Source organism: Protopterus annectens, chromosome 13.part0 (assembly GCF_019279795.1).
Source record: "Protopterus annectens isolate FY-2018-M chromosome 13.part0, PAN1.0, whole genome shotgun sequence".
Lineage (NCBI taxonomy): Eukaryota > Metazoa > Chordata > Ceratodontiformes > Protopteridae > Protopterus > Protopterus annectens.
Genome location: NC_056747.1, coordinates 795,797,713 through 795,818,045, shown reverse-complemented (window position 1 = coordinate 795,818,045; position 20,333 = coordinate 795,797,713). Strand labels below are relative to the sequence as shown.

General features: G+C 38.6%; 1 protein-coding gene across 1 annotated transcript in view; it reads left to right on the top strand.

The window, feature by feature from the left end:
- Positions 1–20,333, top strand: part of LOC122787678 — a 970,705-nt gene that overhangs the window by 879,912 nt on the left and 70,460 nt on the right. Inside the window, exon 18 of the mRNA XM_044054524.1 lies at positions 3,397–3,491. Within this exon, the coding sequence (XP_043910459.1) occupies positions 3,397–3,491 (95 nt within the window). The remainder of the gene's footprint in view (positions 1–3,396; positions 3,492–20,333) is intronic.

Genomic DNA, 20,333 nt, shown 5'->3' with positions numbered 1-20,333 from the left:
GCCTTGAACCAGGTTTCAGTCACAGCACAGATATTGATGTTCTCTATTTTGAGGAGTGCCTCAGGTGAGTGCATTTTGAGGTTTAGACTTCTAGCATTGAGTAGTATTACCTTCAGTTTTTGTTTGCCTGTACCTGCTACGGTGGTGGGTTTGTCATTTGGATCTTGCCTATAAAAGGCGCTGTAGGGGTGGCAAGAGTCTTATCCAGTATCTGGAATCCCAGGGGAGACAGTGCAGGCCATCTCTGGCAAAGCATCGTGGCCTGTCAACCATGTCATCCCAGGCAGACCAATACTGGATCCCCTTAGAATGACACCAGAAGCTTAGCCAATTGTTGAAGTCAATCATTTTGTCCTTGTACTGTGGTATAATTCTGAGTGAAGGTAAGATGCTACTCAGGGCTAGGGTCATACCTGCCTGTATTACAAGATCAGAGAGCTCTTCCATGTCTGTTTTCATGTAGTCCAGGGAGGTACATCTCAGGTCATTCACACCAACATGGACAATGACTGAGTCATATTTGTACTTGCTGTGGAGTGACATGAGTGCATAGGTTATGTAGCAGATTCTGGCACCCGACAGGCAGCTGTCAGTAACCTTCTCCTTGTCTAATCTGGTGAGTGGAACATCAGTGTGCCTGACTGTAGAGTCACCTATGACTAATGTGTTGGGTACATTGTTTTACCTTATGGACTGTGGTTGAGTGGCACACTGAGTCTGTGGGTTATGTGTCTTTTGGGTTGTGTTGAGGGGTGGAGGTTGCTTGCGTTTCTGCTTTGGAGGTCTCTGTTGTTTGGGCAGATTATTATTGAGAGCCTCAGCAAATGTTTTTGTATATCTATGTGAGGGTTTTGGTGGTGTAGGTTTAGTGGGTCTATGTGATGAGTGTTGTGTGGTGCAAGTGTTTACCCTCTCCTCTTGACTAACAAGTTCAGTCTTGGGTTGGGAGAGCTTTGCTTCCACTTTGGCTAGATAAATGCATCTCTCACAGGTTGTAGTGTCAGGTGGTAGGAGGAGAGGGTTGTCAGTGAACATGAGGCAATTGCTACATTGCTCCAATATGCCCAGATTAATCAGGTATACAGGAGAAAACACTGGGAGCTGTCCCTTGGACATGCCTGGGTAATCACTACTTTCCTCTAGATACATGAGGAAAGTAAGTACTGGAGCTGTTTTGCTCTAAGCAGCTGAGGAAGATAAGTACAAAAAGACTGTTAACCACTAAGTAATGAAGAATGTTGAGTGCTGTAGTAAATTGTAGTTTATTTAGTGCTTACAACAATTCTGAACCAATGCTAAGCACAAAAAAGCAGATTCAAGTGCTAAAATTAAGAATCTGGCTAGTTCTAAGGGAAAAACTGAAGAGCAGACATTATGGCGCTGGGAATAGTTTAACCCTAGCTAAGCAGCGCTGCGTGATGCGCAAACCCACGCAAACATGGGTTTTTAACTCAGAAAGTTGAAGGAGATAGAAATTAGCCCTAAGCAGAGCTGGAAACCACTCCTCTTGTGACAGATAGTCTGCTCTAATGCTTACCACTCTCACTAATAAGCAGAAAGACCTCCCACTACCACAACAAGATCTGGACTACTCAGAAACACAGACTAAATTCCTGAAACCAGCAGATCTGGGATCTGGACTATTCTAGTATAGGAAAGGGTGGGAAACATGCAGTACGGATAGTATTTTGGGGGGTTGTTTTTTTTTAAGAAATTAAGCAGCAAAAAGCAATTTAAACAGAAGAAATGCACAGAAAAGGCTGTCACACTTGAGTGTGGTGCCTACAGTACTAAATGCAGTTTAAATGTTAATTTTTAAGTAAATAAATCAAGTGCACACACAGTAAAATGGTTTAACAGTAAAATGCAGCAGAAATACAACAGAACCACAGTAAAAATGGCTTTTTAAAGTGAGATTGAGCTAAAACAGTTAAGAGAAAGCCAAAAAGGTACTTGGATCAGCAAAAAAGTCTCTCCTTCTCGTTTCTGGTGCTGTAGTAGTCTGCAGGATGCCCAAACAGGATCCACCAAGCTAAAACAAGTGCAAACCCATGCAAACATGAGTTTTTAACTCAGAAAGTTGAAAGGGACAGAAATTAGCCGAAAACGGCCAATAAGTTAATTTCAGAGCTGGAAACCACTCCTCTTGCAACAGATAGGCTTCTCTTATGCTTACCACTCTCACTGATCAGCAGAAAGACCTCCCACTACCACAACAAGGTCTGGACCACTCAGAAACACAGACTAAAGTCCCAAAACCAGCAGATCTGGGATCCGGACTATTCTAATATAGGAAAGGGCAGGAAATGAGCAGTACAGATAGTATTTTTTGAGGGATTTTTTTTAAGAAATTAAGCAGCAAAAAGCAATTTAAACAGTAGAAATGCACAGGAAAGGATGCCACACTTGAGTGTGGTGCCTACAGTACTAAATGCAGTTTAAATTTTAACTTTTAAGCAAATAAATCAAGTGCACACACAGTAAAACGAGCTAGCCTTCATGGCAGCTGTACCCAGTAATGGTAGGGAGTTGTATTTTGTCCTTGAATGCTGTCCCTTTTGTAACCTGCTCAGTAACAGTTTTGCATTTATTTTATGGGTGGTCCTCCCTTCCACACTAACACAGGTCTCTCCATCCACCTCTGGTATCTAGTATAGCTGATACTACCACTGGGATTGTTTTAGAGCAATAAAGCCAGGAATGTTCCTCTGTCTAGGAGGGAATTACCATCCCAGCCATCCAGGTAATCTGAGGTGGTCTGAACCCACACTCAGTGATGTATTGTGCAGTAAATGAAATAGGGCACTTGAAGCACATCAGTCCTCTGTTCCACAAAAACACTGTACTTCAGCCAACCACCAATGAGCATCTTGCTGGCATCCCAAGTATAAAATCTAGGAAGTGAATGTTTCATCCCCAGTGTCCAAAACCATATCATCTGTGAATCAGAAACTAGAGGCATCTAGTTGCTGGGCATCACAGAAATGATGACAGCATGAAGACTGCATTCCTGTTCGTAATACTAAGATCAAAGAATAGACAGACTCCTGATGATGAGCTTACTCCAAGAGAAAAAAATAATAATAAATAAATAAATAAATAAATAAGTAATACAGAAATGAAACAAATGTACAATATAAATATATAAAAAGCATATCAGAAACTACATATTGATTTTTTTTTGCTTCAGAACAGGGGTTAAATTTATTTTAAAGCAGCATCAACTGTAATATGAAAAAAAAAGTATGCTGCAAATGTGTGATTATTTGGGGCATGTTCCATATTATATATCAGACTGTAATACTAATAAAATCACTTAGGCTGCATGTCAAGTATAAAGTATATTGCTCATTTGTGCATTTTCAAATTTGCCAGTTTAATATTTTATATTTTTAGTTGCAAATGGACAAAGTCCTGCAGAGCGAGACACTTTGAATGCATTGACAAGACAACACCTTCTGAATTACGATCAAGATTTAAAAAATGCAGAGGTATGTCAAATTTTCTGCATCTGGTCATTTAAAGATTTAAACAACATATCTTTTTTTTTTTTTTTTTTTTTAGAAATAATAGTCTTTAGCATAAATAAATAAACAAGGAATTAAGTTATTTATATACAAATAAGCAACCATCCCAGACTACCTTAAATCATCCTTTTGATTCACATCACTTTTTTTAGCAAATTATTCCAGGATCCCATTGCATGCACTTCCTTAAATAATAGTTCTACTGCCTTTCTTTTCCTTGCTATGCCCCACCTTCTCTTCTGATAGTTCACATTAATGCTAGCCCACTACCCCTTTATTATATTTAAGTTCTTGTAATATACCACTGCATCTTTACTGCTTCTAAAATGTATACATCATTGGCCTGTCTTCTTACCAAGTCTTCCCTACCAGCCCACTATGGATGAGTGAGTAATATGGTAATTGTTGTAAAGAAAGACAAGATTCACATTTCTGTTGATCAGTAAGGTTTGATTTAAAGCAATAAAAAGAGAACATTACCCACTGCTTTCATTTGATAAAGTAGTCCAAACATTGCAAATGTAAAGTTCTTTTTCAGTACTAGATATAAATCAGGATCTCTGGCAGATAAAGCTATTGTGTGGAGTTAATACAGATTTCTTAGGATTCCATTTGATATTTTATAAGCACCAAAAGTATTACAAGGATGTTTGTAATGAAAAGTAAAGGCTTGGTAGGTATTGTAAACACAACTGTAGATCTGTTATGTATGTCAAACCAAGAAGAGCTTAACAAAATAGTGATGCAGCTCCTGAGCAGATTACATAAGCATAATTTCAAATGAAATAAGAATAAATATAAACTATGAGTGACACATCAGAAATCCACTGGTCATAGCCTAATAACAGAGGGACTCAAACCTGATGCAGAAACAGTCCAGTTTTGCAAATACCAAGCCTCTATTAAGCCATTGGTTGGCATAGTGGTTAAGGTGCTTACCTCACAGATACAAGGTACATGGTTTGTTTCTCACCTTTGAAAGAGAAATTGGCTAAGCTTACAATGGCCCACAAGGGCAGCTAGCCTAATACTTACTTATGAACTTTTGAACCTACAAGACAAGTAGGTATTGCAAATAATTCTATGAATGATGATGCAAAGTGTGTACTTCATATTCTGAGATTATCGCTGCTATTGAGAAGAAGTTAGAGAAACATATAGACTAGGATTGGAGTTGTAAAAAATGAAAAGAAATTTGAAATGTTCATGAAACCAGTTCTAAATGTTCTAGTATCTAAGTACTATGATATGAAAAAGCCAGTTCTTTTGCAAGTAGATGCCAGTTAGAACTGTGTAGAAGCAATGACCATACAAGAGAACATACTAAGGGTCAAAAGCTTTTACAGATACACAAAATAAATATGCACAGATAGAAAAGAAAGTGTTATCAATAGTGCATGAATGTATGAAATTCCATAACTTTGTCTAAGTAAATACATTCAGTTGGACATGCATTGCAAATCATTGCAAAGCATATTCAGAAAGGTTTTGTATAAGGTACCTTGAAGATTAAAGTAAGTGTTGCTTAATCTGTCAAAATATGATCTGCAAATGAAAAACAGTCCATACAAGCAACTACACAAAGTAGATCTATTGAACAGAGCATATTTACTAGAGAGGTGGAAGAGCAGTTAGAAAAAGAACTAGAGATTCGCTGGATACTTCTGCAAATAAAAGAATTTCAGAAATGTACTGACATTGATCTAAAGGTGCACTTACTGAAAGAAGCAGAAGAAAAAAAATTAAAATGTATTTAGGTAGTTCTGCAAGTAAAAGAATTTCAGATATGTACTAACACTGATCTAGAGATTCGTTTACTGAAAGATGTTACAATCAAGGATGGCCTAAACAAAAAATCATTAGTATGCAGAGACATATAGTTTATTTTTGTTTCAAGGAAGAAGCAAGTAGTGTTCACTCCTTAATGTTCAAAGTTGGTAAAATAATATATTTCAATCAGCTGAGAAGGTGAATGCTTAAGAGGATACTTGAATAAAATCTGGAAGTAGTGCACTGCAAAAGTGAAGGAAGAGATTAATGTATTTGCCAGAAATATTGACTTAGATAAAACAAGTATGCCAGACTTGTGCAATCTACAATGGATACAACAAAAAATAATCCCAAAAAGTGATAGCCTGCCTGGCACAAGCTGATCCACTGAGTCAAGAAAGCAAAACTTGGCTTCATTTCAAAGGAGATGTGTGCCTTATAAGTTTATATTATTATTCTACATTACCAGAAATAGGTAAACTGACTGTAGCTGACAGGTACAATACATTCAGGTATGATTAGTCACTAAAGTCTACATTCCTAATATAAGAAATACATAATGTTATCAAATCTGACAATGCTCCACAATGAAAAGCAAGAAATTCAGAAAATTTGTGGATGAATGGGAATTCAGATGTGTAACACCCAGTCCACACTATGTGAAATTCAACTGACAGGTGGGAAGAATTATCCAAATAGTGAACAATTTCATCAGAAAAAGTTACAGCAAGAACTATGAGAAATATAATTTTGCAGATTTGGAATATAGAAATTCTCCATTGCAAAGATGTTCTCTCTCACCATCTCAGCTGGACAAAAGGTTTAGGAGCAAATTACATATTTTATCTACATTGGCAATGTCTAAAAATCATTTTATCCTGAAAATCAGTACAAAGTAAAGGGAATGCAGGGAAGAAGTGAGTAGAGTGAGAAGTACTACTATGACAGAAACTGTAGGAGAATACCAGGGCTTACAGATTGGAGATGAAGTAAGAAATAAAAGTCCAGAAGCTGAAGTAGTTGGTGAAGCACTCAAGCTAAGATCCTGTATTGTTCATGGGGAAGATGGAAAGTTATACAGAATCTCAGGTGTTGGCATAAGACAAATACGTTGAAGGCTCTGGAAGATAAGCAACCAGAAACTGTTGCAACTAGTTTGGTCAAAAGAAAATGGAAACAGTGATAATCAAAAGCTGCAAAGACAAAGAGAAACAGACTTCTGAAATCATGTATCCAAATGAAGGCATAGTACAGCAGGAAGTGTCCTAAAAGCAAGTTCAGATGTCTAGTGTAACACATTCTGCTAAATTATCAGATTTCAAAGACCATTAAAGAAAATAGATAAGCAGATAGCTATATGAACTGAGAACAGGTTATAATTCCAAGGACTGAAAAGTTGCATTCAATTAAAATGTGCTTTGAATATGTTCAAAAATATTAGGTTGATGTAAATAATCCATAACATGCTTAGTGTAATGTTAATGTTAATTTTAACACTTTAGAGGGTAAGATGATGGCAACTGGACACCTAACACAAGCGTTCTTCTCTACTCCTTCTTATCACTCTTTTAATTCTTGTATTTTATGAGTTAGATGTGTAACATGTTCCTTTCATTTTTTAACTCCTCTCCACCACAACAAATACGTTCACTCTTCAATCACTACTAGCCACAAACAGCTTCCTTCTCAATAAACCCAAAAAGCTAAAAGTTATTCCCAATAATGACCTAGCCTTATCTGGAGACATCCATCCTAACCCTGGCCCTTGCCTCATAACAAACTCCTCTCCTCCCCCACTTCATCCATTTCACACATCCAGTCTCCCCCCTCCCTCTTATTCTTCTACCTCCTGTCCTAACACCCCTAGGTTCTTCACCATAAATGCCCAAAGCCTTAATAACAAAATACACCAAATACAAGCTTGGATTTCCCACAACCAACCTGACATCCTAGCCATCTCAGAAACCTGGCTAAAACCCCATATTGCTGACTCTGAAACCCTACCACCTGGATTCCAAATCCATAGAAGTGACCGTTTAAGCAGAAAAGGTGGAGGCTCTGCTCTAATCTACTCCAACTTTCTCTCTCTAATTCCTCTACAAACTCCAATTCCAAAATTCAAAAATACTGAACTAACCGCTTGTCTCCTACAATTAAATAAACATAAAAATATCTGCATTATCTCGCTATATATTTCCCCAGGTGACAACATCTCTACTCTTGAAAATATTCTCCACTGGGCCTCTACTAAAATAAATTTCGAAACCTACATTCTAGGCAATGTTAATATTGATTGGAATAAAATCAAGTCACCTTCTCCCTCCTTATTCATTAACCTCTACAATTTCTCCCAAGTAATACAGACAACCACTCGCCCTAACAAACACCACCCCCCAGGATCAATCATCGACTGGGCCCTAGTCTCCCATCCAAATAAAATAACTCTCTCTGGTACTATCCCAGACATATTCAGTGACCACCTCCCTGCTTTCATACATCGCTTAACCAACAATATTAAACACCAACACCATTATATCCACACTCGCAATCTCAGCAACTTCAACCCCTCAAATTTCTCAAACACTTTTAAATATATAAACTGGCAAATCCTTTATACTCTTCCCCTTGACAATGCAGTAGAATATTTTAACTCTATCTTCCTAAAAACCCTCAACTCCCAAGCCCCACCAAGAAACAAATGAATCAAGACTAATTCTGCTCCTTGACTATCCAAAGAAACTAAACAAATCATGCACTCCAGGGACAAATCCTGGAAGCTCTACCAAAAAAATAAGATGCCTTCTACCTTACTTCAATACACCCAACTCCGCAACCAAGTAAAGAAACTAATCACCTCAGACAAAAAAAATTACTACAATAAACTTCAGTCCAATAATAACAAGAACCCTAAACAATTCTGGAAATCTATTAATTCCCTACTCCACCCAGGATCTAGGAATAATCCCTGCCCTGACCCTAGCTTAACCGACTCAGAGCTAAGCTCTCACTTCAACACCTTCTTTACAGAATCCATAGCTAATCTAACCAAATTTTTTCCCAACAATAATCCATCCAACTCTCTCTCCTCTACTCCCAGCACCCCTAGTAACTGTATGCTTAATTTCCAACTCAAACCTGTACCAACTACTTTCATAAAAAGACTCCTATCAAAACTAAAGCCTTGCTCAAATGCCCCAGACAACTTACCCTCCTCCTTCCTCAAAACTGCTGCTGATGGTATTGCTCTCCCTATCAGCATCCTAATTAACAGATCTTTAAAAGAGTCTTATGTACCCAAACTTTGGTGATCTGCCTTCATTCTACCTCTACACAAAGTAGGCAAAAACTACAATATCTCTAATTTCCGCCCAATTGCCATACCCTCTCCATTATCAAAAATACTTGAAAAATGTGTCCATCACCAACTTATGCCTTTTTTTAACTCAGAATCTCCTCTTAACTCCCACCCAGCATGGCTTCCACCCTGGCCACAGCACCACTACTGCCTTACTATCCTTCTTAGACACAGTAAATTGAGCACGCAATTCTGGATTTCTAGTATCCACAGTACTGCTAGACCTTTCCAAAGCCTTTGATACCATCTCCCACAAGCACCTTCTCTTTCATCTCTCCAACCTTCATCTCTCCCCTGATACCCTTTCCTGGTTCTCCAGCTACCTATCTGACAGATCTCAAGCTGTCAGATGGAAGAACTCTACCTCCTCTTTCTTGCCAACACCCACCGGTGTTCCCCAGGGGTCCATCCTCGGACCCATGCTTTTCAACATTTTCATTAACAACCTTCACTCAATCATCCCTGATACAACAGTTATCCAATATGCAGACGACTCTACCTTAGTCTGTTCCACCTCCAACCTTCCTGAACTATTGACTAAAACTCAAACAGCTTTTTCCACTACCGAAAACTGGATGCACCAAAACCATCTCTCACTCAACTCTAACAAATCTAAACTTCTGCTGTTTCCTCCCTCCAGAAACTTCTCCTTCAACAAGAATGCTTTCAAAGTCCTTAACCAAAGCAACTCTGCCATAGAAGTGGTCCCTTCCGCAAAACTCCTTGGCATTACCATAGACGAACACCTTAAATTTGATATCCACATCCAACAAAACATCAAGAAAACCCATCAAAAGCTAGGCATGCTCTATAGAAATAACCGCTTTCTCTCCAACTCCGCAAGGCAAACTATTGCTAATACCTACCTCCTACCCTCTCTATTATATGGAGCCCCTCTACTAACTAACATATCTTCTTCCAACACCTCTAAACTCAAAACTTGCTATAATAAAATCTCCAAATTCACAACTAAATCCAAAACCTCTACTCACCACTGCCTAACCCTACAATCTCTGAACTGGCTGGAACTCCCAAACCTCCTAGACTATTTCCAACTAACCACTGCCCACAAATTAATATTCTATCCAGATAAATGCCCAGCCTTAACAAACATCCTTTCCCCTTACATTCCAACCAGATCTTTGAGATCTGAACACCAAAATGTAATCTCTGTCCACAAACCCAAACTCCCTGCAGGCCAACACCTTCTCTCTTTCACTGTTGGCAAAAAATGGAACTCTCTCCCTCCTTCACTCAGGACTACACCTAACTCTGAATCCTTCAAAACCCTACTTTTCTCTTACCTATCCACTAAACGTAAATACTCCTTCTTTCACCCTACATAACTATTTTAAGAATTTTCCCTTTGAGCTCTTCATTCTCCTGCTTTCTCTGCACTATTACCTCTTTTCTATTATCCTAATTAAACCTAAGCTAACATACTCAGACTAAGCATCCTCTCTCTCTTGACTCCAAGTATTGTATATATTGTATATATTGTAAATATCAAGTAAGTCATATATACATATTGTCCAGTTAATCTAAACTTACTGTCCTGAATGTAAATACCTACAAACTGTACTACCTATGTCAAAATTGTATTTCAATGCCAATTTATCCCCTGTACCTGATTGCATATATGTATTTTCCACTGCATTATGTAACCTTTGTATCCATTTATGTATGTACTTACCATTGCATTATGTAACCTTGTAACCATATTGCTTATTGGAGCTTTTCTTCCAGGGCCTCCACTGAAAATGGGCACACCACTGGCCCAGTGGACTTCCCCGGTAACCAAACTGAAATAAATAAATAAATAAATAACATGGCTTAAAGTGATTGTTTTTTTTCTGTCATTCATAATGAAGTCTGACAGATTTACATTAGGAATCAGCTCTGTATTTTTGTCTGTCACTCTAATGGTCCTCCCCCCCTAATATGACTACCTGAAATGGAAAATGGAAGTTTTAACTTTTTATGCCCAGATTTATTTTCTGTCATGCCAACCTGTCTGCTTAGGACTGGTATTATTTTTTTGCCTGGCTATTCTGTTAGATTACTTGTTATCAGTTAACTGTTATTATTAAACATCAACAGTTCTCATAATTTAATGTGTGCCTGCTATGGGATTGTTAGCTATGAATTTTGGGTGACTGTTTTTAATACAGAATGAGCGAAGGTCATGAAAGAAGACATCTGATGGTGACTTAACTGATGAGCAGCAACAAGTGATCATCTGGATTAATCTTTTTTTTCCAAATTTATGGTTGTTTCTGTTACCAGCTACGGTCTAATTTTGTCAACACAATCACTGCTGTCTATATTAGTATTTTACCAGTAGTCTCATCCATTATCTCAGCAATAAGACTGGATTTTTCCATCTTAAGGCTTTTCCTATTTGGATTCTTTGAAACTGCTAGTTGATAACTGGCTATTTCAGGTGTGTGCTGTTTTTAATTTTATTTCAGAAAATCTGTAATTTTTCCTACACTAATGTGGCATACTTGATCAGTATTTTTAAATAATTATTTAATTAATGATCTATATCAGTACTGGTTGTGCTAATATTTTATCGGTGATTATTTTTATTCAGTTTGCCAGCAGTTAGTTTGCTTTCTATTATGTTTCACATCTTAGCTCAGAATTCATTTCTATCTTATTACTTTAAGTTACATTTAATGTACTTCTGTTATTTTAATTTGTGTTTTCACCTTTTACTTTCATTTATTATGCATTTATTTTTTATCTAATAATGCTTTTATTGCACCATACTTAGCTATAAGCGCCTTAATAAAAAGTGAAACTGAAGTTAAAATGATCATTGTACTGTAATGTGTGGTATCTCATAGAATGGGTACCTATATTTTAAGTTAAAATAGGATAATATCATGTATGGGGTGTATAGTTTTGATACTAATGACTTAAAGTGATTTTTCAGTTCAAGTCATGCATAGTTCTTCTGGATAATTCAATCTGAATGCAAACCTCATTAAAGTTAAACCACATCCTCAGTGTCTCCATTTTGTTTATTATTCATCCTGACATTACAATTGTCATCAAGACCAGTCAGACAGCTAGGTTGAAGGCTGCACAGACAAGCCTTTCAGTCATAAATTTAAAGTGTCAAAAGGAAAAAAGTTCTTCTGTAGCAAACATATACCATTTTCAGAAGCTACTTGATAACCATAACAGTTTGCCATTAGCCATGTGCTGAAACCTCTCCTTGTTCATCTGCCGTTCACTCTCCAACAAGTCTGGCTTGCTTTTTTTGAACTGGGCCTACCACCTCTCTGTTTAAGCAGGGAAATCCTTTGTGTAAGTAGTCAGGGGAGTACAGAGAGATTAATTCATCTGGTTTTGGTTCCAGACTCCTCTTTGTAGGGAGAATCTCCCTGTTGCCCATTCCTGTGGACTGCTACAGTAGATAAAAACTGGGAGGACTTCATTCTTCCTGATGGCAAACATTCAATCTCTGGGGTACTTTACACCCAGAAGTCCCTCTTTATTTTCTCTCTCTCTCTGTCTCTTCTATCTCTCTTCCTTTCTTCTGGTTTTCTAGGACTCCCAAGAGCACAGTCAGATAGTCCAGTGGAACCAAAGACTTTGTTTCTTAACCTTGGGTGAATTATCTTGTTAAAATTGGGATAATTTTCTTTATGGTCAGAAATCTAAGCACCTGAAACTAAGTCCTTCTCAGCCACTGAAGTTTATCAATAATGAGCCTTGGTCTTTCTTCTCTGAACTTGGCTATCAAGTGTGAAATTAAGTGGGATGGTGGAAAGGCATGCAGGAGCATTCCTATCTCTCGTAGGGAGAATCTGCCTATTGCCCATTTCCCCTGGAAGGCTGCAGTAGACAGAAATTGGGAGGGCTGTAGTCTTCCTTGTGGCAAACATGTTAATCTCTAAGGTGCCTTTTACCAAGACGTCCTTCTGTTTGAAGACCTTCCTAATTTTCAGCTCTGTGAGAAGGATGCAGCTGTGACATAGAGATATTGACACTGTGTTTACATCAAGAATGTCAGCTATCTTAAGAAGATGCCATTGTTGATAGCCCATAACCAAATCTGCACCACTTAGGTTCATAGGTAAATAATAGGCTAATGATCAACAGGGTCTTTACAAGCCTAGACATGCAACCCAACCCATGTTTGTCCCAGAGTTCCTTGGATGCCTATATGGTGAGGTTTATTAGTAAAGAGGTAGCTAAGAGTTATGTGGGGGGGATATGTTAGTTGAGAATTAATTTACTTACTGTTGAAGTCTGTCCGTCAAAGTCATGGGGACCAGGCTGCAGTTGAATTTGTGATTTCTCATCTGATGATCAAGGTTTTTTTGAATAGGGTCAGGGATGAACTCTGCTTATTCCATAGTGTGGGTATCAGTCCCTCCAGCTGGTTCAAGTTATGTTGCAGACAAAGTTCAGGTCCTTGGATCTAGTGTTTCTGATGCTGCTTGTCTTGTAGATATGCAAGAGATCCATCAGAGCTGGATCCGAGGACGCCTTATATGCTAGGCATAGATCCCCTCTCAGTAACCTGTAGGAGACTGAGTGCAGAGATAGGACCTTAAGGCAATCTGTTTAGGTCAGGGTATTATACCCTGGATACTACTGGTGAGGAACTTTTGAGGGCATTCCAACTATTGCAAGTGTCTGGCTAGGTAATTGCCAAAATGGGCATTGTACTCAATGATGGGTACACTAAGGGCTGAGTAGGGTGGTATTATTTCTTGCAGCAGGATGCCATACCCTTGCTTATGAGTTGGGTGACATAGAATGGTTTTCTTACTAGCTTGGCTACGTGTTGGTCAAACACCAGATTACTGTCTATATATGTTCCCATATCCCTATCTACTGGTTCAACTCTTAGGGGTGTTTTATCGTTCAAGTAATTAGCTTTGGTGGACACTTTCCCAAAGAGCACTATAATGCCTTTCTTTTTACTGAGTTTTAATCCTTGACTTTCACACCAGTCATTTGTTTGTGTTAGTCCCTCTTGTAGGATGTTGCTGTCATGGGGGAAATCTATAATAGTTCCCAGTTTACAGTCATCTGTGAATTTGGTGAGCAAGAGGCCTTTGACATTAGCCTTGACTTCTGAGAAATAGATGCCAAACAGGAAAGTCCCCAACATGAAGCCCTGGGGTACTCCACTGATGACCGGTCTCTTGGTGGAATTTGTTTCAGCAATCCTGACTTCTTGGGTCCTATCTGTGAGCCAGCTGGCAATCCAGCAAGTTATATAGGGATTTATACATAGTTCTGAGAGTTTTTCAACAATACCTGAGTAAAGTATTGTAGCAAATGTCTTGGTCAGGTCAAGGTAGGCAGTATGCACTGTTTCCCTTCACCATAGCCATGGTGACTCTATCAAAGAAGTCTACCAGGTTAAGTAGGCAAGAACCTTCCCTTAACAAAGTCAAACTGGGATGGGTCCAGTGTCAGTAGGTTTCCAATGTCCTTGTTGACCATTCCCATGATAATCCATTCCATGGCTTTGCATAATAGACTTGTCAGACTGATGGATCTGTAGTTCCCAGGGTCAGTTGATGGTCCACCCTTATGAAGAGGGATGAACATTGTGGCCCTCAATTCTCCTAGCATGTAATCTGTTTTGAGGCTGTAGCTGAAGAGTGCCTCCATGGGTCCTGCTAGGTCATGTTTTAGGCTATTTAGGAGGGGTCTGAATGGAGAGATAAGAAGTCACCAAGCAAAGGAGAGTAGTATTGCTAGAATTGAATTCATCCTCAAGTCTTGGTGAGTACCTTCATGAGGTGGACCCTGTTTTTCACAAAATCTCACCAAGACGACACTGATATATAGATTGTATTTTATACAGCATATATCATGGACAGAAGTAATTTAAAAAATAAAAAAGATAGATGGGTGCACAAGACCCAGGATAAAAAAAGTGCCCAATCCTGGTAGGTACACTGGTCCCAGGACTGTAAAAAAATGACACTGTAGAATCCTCAAGACATGGAAACATTCCTACAATGGGTCTAGGCCAAGCTCAGGAGGGGAATGGCTCCCCTGTTGTAGAAGGAATTAGCAGTCCACAAAAATCACAAAAAACTGATAGGCCAAAAAACAGCCATAAAGGTGATAGAGTGGACTATTGAAGATAAGAAAGAAATTATGTATTGTTGTTATTGTGACTTTGAAGAAAAATTACCTGCTAGTCAGAGCGAATCCACCAGTCACAAAAAACATTCAATTGCAGAAAATAAACAGGTGGATTCCACACAGAGCTGGTCAGAACTTTTTACCAAAACATTGCAACCACAAGGTAATCCAAAAGAACAAATGTCCACGTATGTTCCAAAAATATAAAGCTTTTATTCCAAAACACGAAACAGATGAGCGCTTTCACGTATACTATATACGCTTCTTCAGATCTAGCTTCTTATGTCTAAAACAAGCATTTATATACTCTTTTTGATTTAATTAATTCATTGAGTAATTCAAATAAACCAATTAATCAATTTATTCATTAAATTAAGCTAGTTTCAGTTAAAGTGCTAGCTACCTGAATAGGTATTTACTAGAATTAAGCAAGTGCTCATTCAAAACTGAAATACATAAATTCTACATGAAATATATTAAATAACATATCTTATTAAAACCATGTTATTATACAATAAAACACTATACGCAGGCCCTATAAATAAAATATATGAAGATAATAATAAAATAAAATCTATATATTGTTATGTTATAAATCACCATTTATCGTGTAACTTATATGTTCGTAACTTATGTATTCGTATATAAAAAGAACAATTACATCTGTATATGTGTGTAAAAAAAACGTTGAGAAGAGGTGGTAAAAGCCAGAGGAACTAAATTTCCTCCTATAGTTATAGGTAAAGAAAAAGAGAAAGAAGTAGTTCCCAGTTTGAAAAACACTGAAAAACAGGAAAATTTTCATCTAGCTCTTACATTGGAATTCAACACCATTAACAACAAAATAAAAAGTATTTTTAACAAAGAATGGGATAGATTTATGGATTTAATGGATATAGATTTTTGTAACAATGGTCCAGTGAAGATTGTATACAAAAATTCATTAAGTATAAGAAATTTACTTGAAAGAAAAAATTCTTTAAATCCACAGGATAGAAGGAGGAAGGGCACCTATAAATGTGGAAGATGTGCCCAGTGCACCTATGTATCTAATAGTAATGTTATAAATATAAGCAGTAGGAGTAAAACCATTGTTAACGATAGGCATTTTTACAATTGTGAGTCCTCAGGTTTAGTTTATTTAGCAGTTTGCACAAAATGCTAGTCTTTCTACGTAGGGAAAACTGAAAGGAAACTAAAAAGGAGAATTTATGAGCACCTTAATGATATTAAGAACTGTAAAGAAACTAATGCTTTGTATAAGCATAGTAAGGAATGCACACAAACTAGTTTTAGTTTCTCCGTATTAGAACATACAGAAAAAGACATACGGGGTGGACCCTGGGAAGAAATGCTAGAGTATAGAGAATTGTGGTGGCAAATGACTCTTGAAGCTTATAATCCACCAGGGTTAAATGAATACACCAGCATTATACCCATTTTGAAGTTAAGGGCAGCTAAATTGTAAACAATGCTAACATCAGTCCATTTTAATATAAGTAATTTATTAAATGATTTTTTATGAATTTTTAAACAGTCATAATGAGGTTCTTCTAAACAACAATATTTAGCACATGTTTTTAAACTTGGTTAAAAGTTTATGTAGTTGATGTTTAAGTTAGGAGGTATATGGTAATAATTAGGTTATGGTATTTTAAAAAAAAAAACATTTTATTTTACCTTCAGAATGAGAGATTTTTTATCCTTGGAATGTTTTTTTTTTATTTAGTTGCAATAAAAGAAATGGCCACCAGATGGCAATATATGACAAGTGATATAGTTGTTAAATAAAACAATCTTTTCTGATATTTCACTAACTTTTTTAAACATTCATATATACATACATAATGTTGAGATGTAATCAGATCACACACAGTTTTAAATAACCTTTTTATTTTTGCTTTATGTATTTTATTAAAATGAGAAATAGGTGATTGATTTATATATATATGAAATTAAAATGGAATATATCTTTTTAAAAAAAAAATTTAAATGCATAAATTGATTAATTAATTCATTGAGATACATATAAAAGGAGAATAATTTGTTGTAACAGATTTATCTGATGAAGTCCAGCTGATTGAGACGAAAACGCAGTGTTTTTGAACAGCGTTAATGTGTGGTGGAGTGTTATGGTTGGTGCTAGGTTTTTTATGTGATTCGAGTGGTTCGATTCAATAAAATCCTGGTTCAAATTTACAATTGGTTCCTGATTCATCGTCCTTGGTTTGGTTACTGTTTTTTCCTGCACCTTTGACTTGACTTCTAGCCATAGCCCATGATATTCCCTTTGCAGGTCATATGGGCATAAAACGTACAAAGAGATGCATTATGCAGAACTTTTATTGGCCATGGATTTCCAGAGAGGTAACAGGGTACTGTAGGACCTGTGAGCAGTGCCAAAAGGTAGGTAAGGTAGGAGACAGGGTGAAAGCTCCTTTGATGCCTTTGCCTGATATTGAGGAGCCACTTCAGAGTGTAGCTATGGATATTGTGGCACCTCTGAGTATCCCCAAGTTCCACAAGGAAAAAGGATATCCTAGTGGTAGTAGATAATGCAACCAGATACCCTGAAGCGGTGGCTCTGTCCTCCACTGAGGCAGAGAAGGTGGCAAATGCTCTGTTAGAGATTTTCAGCAGGGTAGGTTTTTCAAAAGAAAGAGGTGCCAATTTCATGTCAGACCTGCTGGCTTGTCTGTGGAAGTACTGTGGGGTGAAGCACCTAAAGACCACCCCTACTATCCCCAGACTAATGGTCTTGTTGAGAGGTTAAACTCTACACTCAAGACAATGCTATGGGCATTTGAAGACCAGTTTAAGAGGGGATGGGACAAATATTTGCCCCAACTGTTGTTTGCTTACAGAGAGGTTCCTCAGGAATTGACTGTTTTTTCACCCTTTGAGTTGTTGTATGGGTATAGGGTGAGGGGGACCTCTAGATTTGATTCGAGATGAGTAGGAGGGTGAGTGTGAATCCCACAATGACTCTGTTGTGGCATACTTCCTAAACCTCAGGACAGGGCTCAGGGAGCACATGGGCTTGGCCCAGGAGAACCTGGCAGAAGCACAACAGCAGAAAAAGGTCTGGTATGACAGGAATGCTCGAGATAGAGAGTATGCGGTAGGGCAGCAGGTAAGGGTTCTCATTCCTGTCAGACACAACAAGCTGCAGCCAGCTTGGGAGGGACCCTACAATGTGGTAAGGAAGGTCAGTGATGTTAACTACATGGTAAAACTGCTAGGCAGGAGGCAGGGGCACAAATTGTACCATGTTAACATGATGAAACCTATCCGTGATAGGAAGCCTCTTGTGCTGAGTATTTGCAGTGGATGGCATGAGGAGTCTAAGGGGGATCTGGCAACTGATCTCCTCAGTGAGGCTCGGTTGACACCTCAGTGGAAGGGGTAGCAATGTCCCAGCAGCTATCCTCTAACCAAGTTCAAGAAATCCAACCAGTGTTACAGGAGTTTGGGGACATCTTCAGTGGGAAACCAGGGTGCTCCCACATGGTGCAGCACCAGGTGGATACAAAACACTAAAGGCCTATTAAGCAAGCCCCTTATAGGGTGCCTGAGAGAGTCAAACATACTCTGAGGGAGGAAATACAGGAAATATTGGAACGAGGGGTAATCCAGGAGACTAGCAGTCCCTGGGCCTCCCCAGTGGTGCTCATACCAAAGAAGGATTGCAGCACCAGGTTCTGTGTGGACTACAGGAAATTAAATAGCCACACAGAGTCAGATGCTTACCCCATGCCTAGGACAAATGAAGCCCTAGAGCAGCTGGCTGGGGCTAAGTATCTTACCAGTATTCATCCTACCAAGGTTTACTTGCAGGTGCCCTTGACTCCCAGTGCTAGAGAGAGAGGTCAGCTTTTGTGACTCCTTTTGGCTTGTATGAGTTCAAAAAGGTGCCCTTTGAAATGAAAAATGCCCCAATGACTTTCCAGAGGCTGATAGATCATATCCTAGCAGGAGCAGGAGATTTTGCCCTTGCTTACCTAGATGATATTGCCATCTACAGTCAGTCCTGACAAGATCACCTTCGGCATGTCAGGGAGGTGCTGGGCAGACTACAGAGGGCAGGGTTGACCATTAAGCCCAGCAAATGTCAGGTGGGTATGGCAGAGGTCTCCTACCTGGGACATAGAGTGGGGAGCGGTAAGATCAGGCCAGAACCTGCCAAAGTGGAAGCCATTCAAGCATAGCCTGCACCTATTCCCAAACGTAGGTGATAGCATTCATAGGGACAATAGGGTACTACAGAAAGTTTGTCCCCAATTATAGTACCATAGCTGCTCCCCTCACAAACCTGACAAGGGAAAACAGCCCAGATAAGGTAGTGTGGACCCCAGCATATGAGCAGGCATTCCAGAATCTTAAAAGAGCTTTGGGAGGACTCCCTGTGTTAGCCAGTCCAGATTACAGCAAAGAATTTGTTGTGCAGGTGGATGCTTCAAACCATGGGGTGGGGGCTGTACTTAGTCAGGTTTCCTCAGAGGGAGAAGAGCACCCAGTGGTATATCTCAATTGTAGGCTCCAACCCAGGGAGGAATGCTATACAGCTGTTGAAAATGAATGCCTATCAATAGTGTGGGCACTGCAGAAACTTTAGCCTTATCTATATGGAATGAAATTCACTGTAGTTACAGACCACAATCCCTTAACATGACTACGTTGACCCAGACAGCAAAATGCCAAGTTGCTAAGGTGCAGCTTAGGGTTGCAAGCATATGCTATGACAGTGCAGCACTACAGTGGGGTTAGCAATGCCAAAGCAGCTCTCAAGACAGGGAATGGGGTAAGATATTCCCAGATAGACTCAACCCTCTCAAGCAACATTTTTCAAGGGTCATTTGAAAAACTAGCCTGAGTTTTTTTGGGGGGGGGGTTGTGATTCTGCCAGCCCAGCTAGCTGGAATTTTGTAAATAATTATATGTCATTTGTGAATATTGCTATGATTTATACAGAACTGTATGTTATGTACTGAGCTTCAAGAATGTAACCACAGCATACCCTGCTGGAACATAGAAGAGTAACTTACAAAACTTCAAGAAAATAAGTTGAAATTAAGTGCTTTACGATGTGGTATAAAAGTTAATCAATGCAGCAAGAAGACAGGATGTCTAGAGCTAGACATTTTTCTATTGTCTTGGAGAGTAGTATTTACTATGTTTAAAATGTAAAGTGTTTTATTGCTCTATGACTTCCTAGCAACTGCACATCTGAGAGATATGTACTTCTTCCACAGAGATGTTAACAATTCTGTTGGCATCTGATAGCCTGGGAACAGAAGGCAGGTGACAAAGAGTGATGTCATCCAAGCTGACCCAGCAGTAATGTTTGATAATAATTTAAGAACTCTCTCAGAGAAAGGCTGTGCATTTTGTATTTCTGTTTGGATCTGACAACATCCACTCATCATCATCAACATCTGCACTTGCCTTGCTAATAGTAAGTAATTAGGGAAAAGTAATTTCTTTTAGATATAGATAGGAATATAGTAAAGATTAGTTTAGATGTTTTCTGTATTTATTTGTGACTGTCCTGC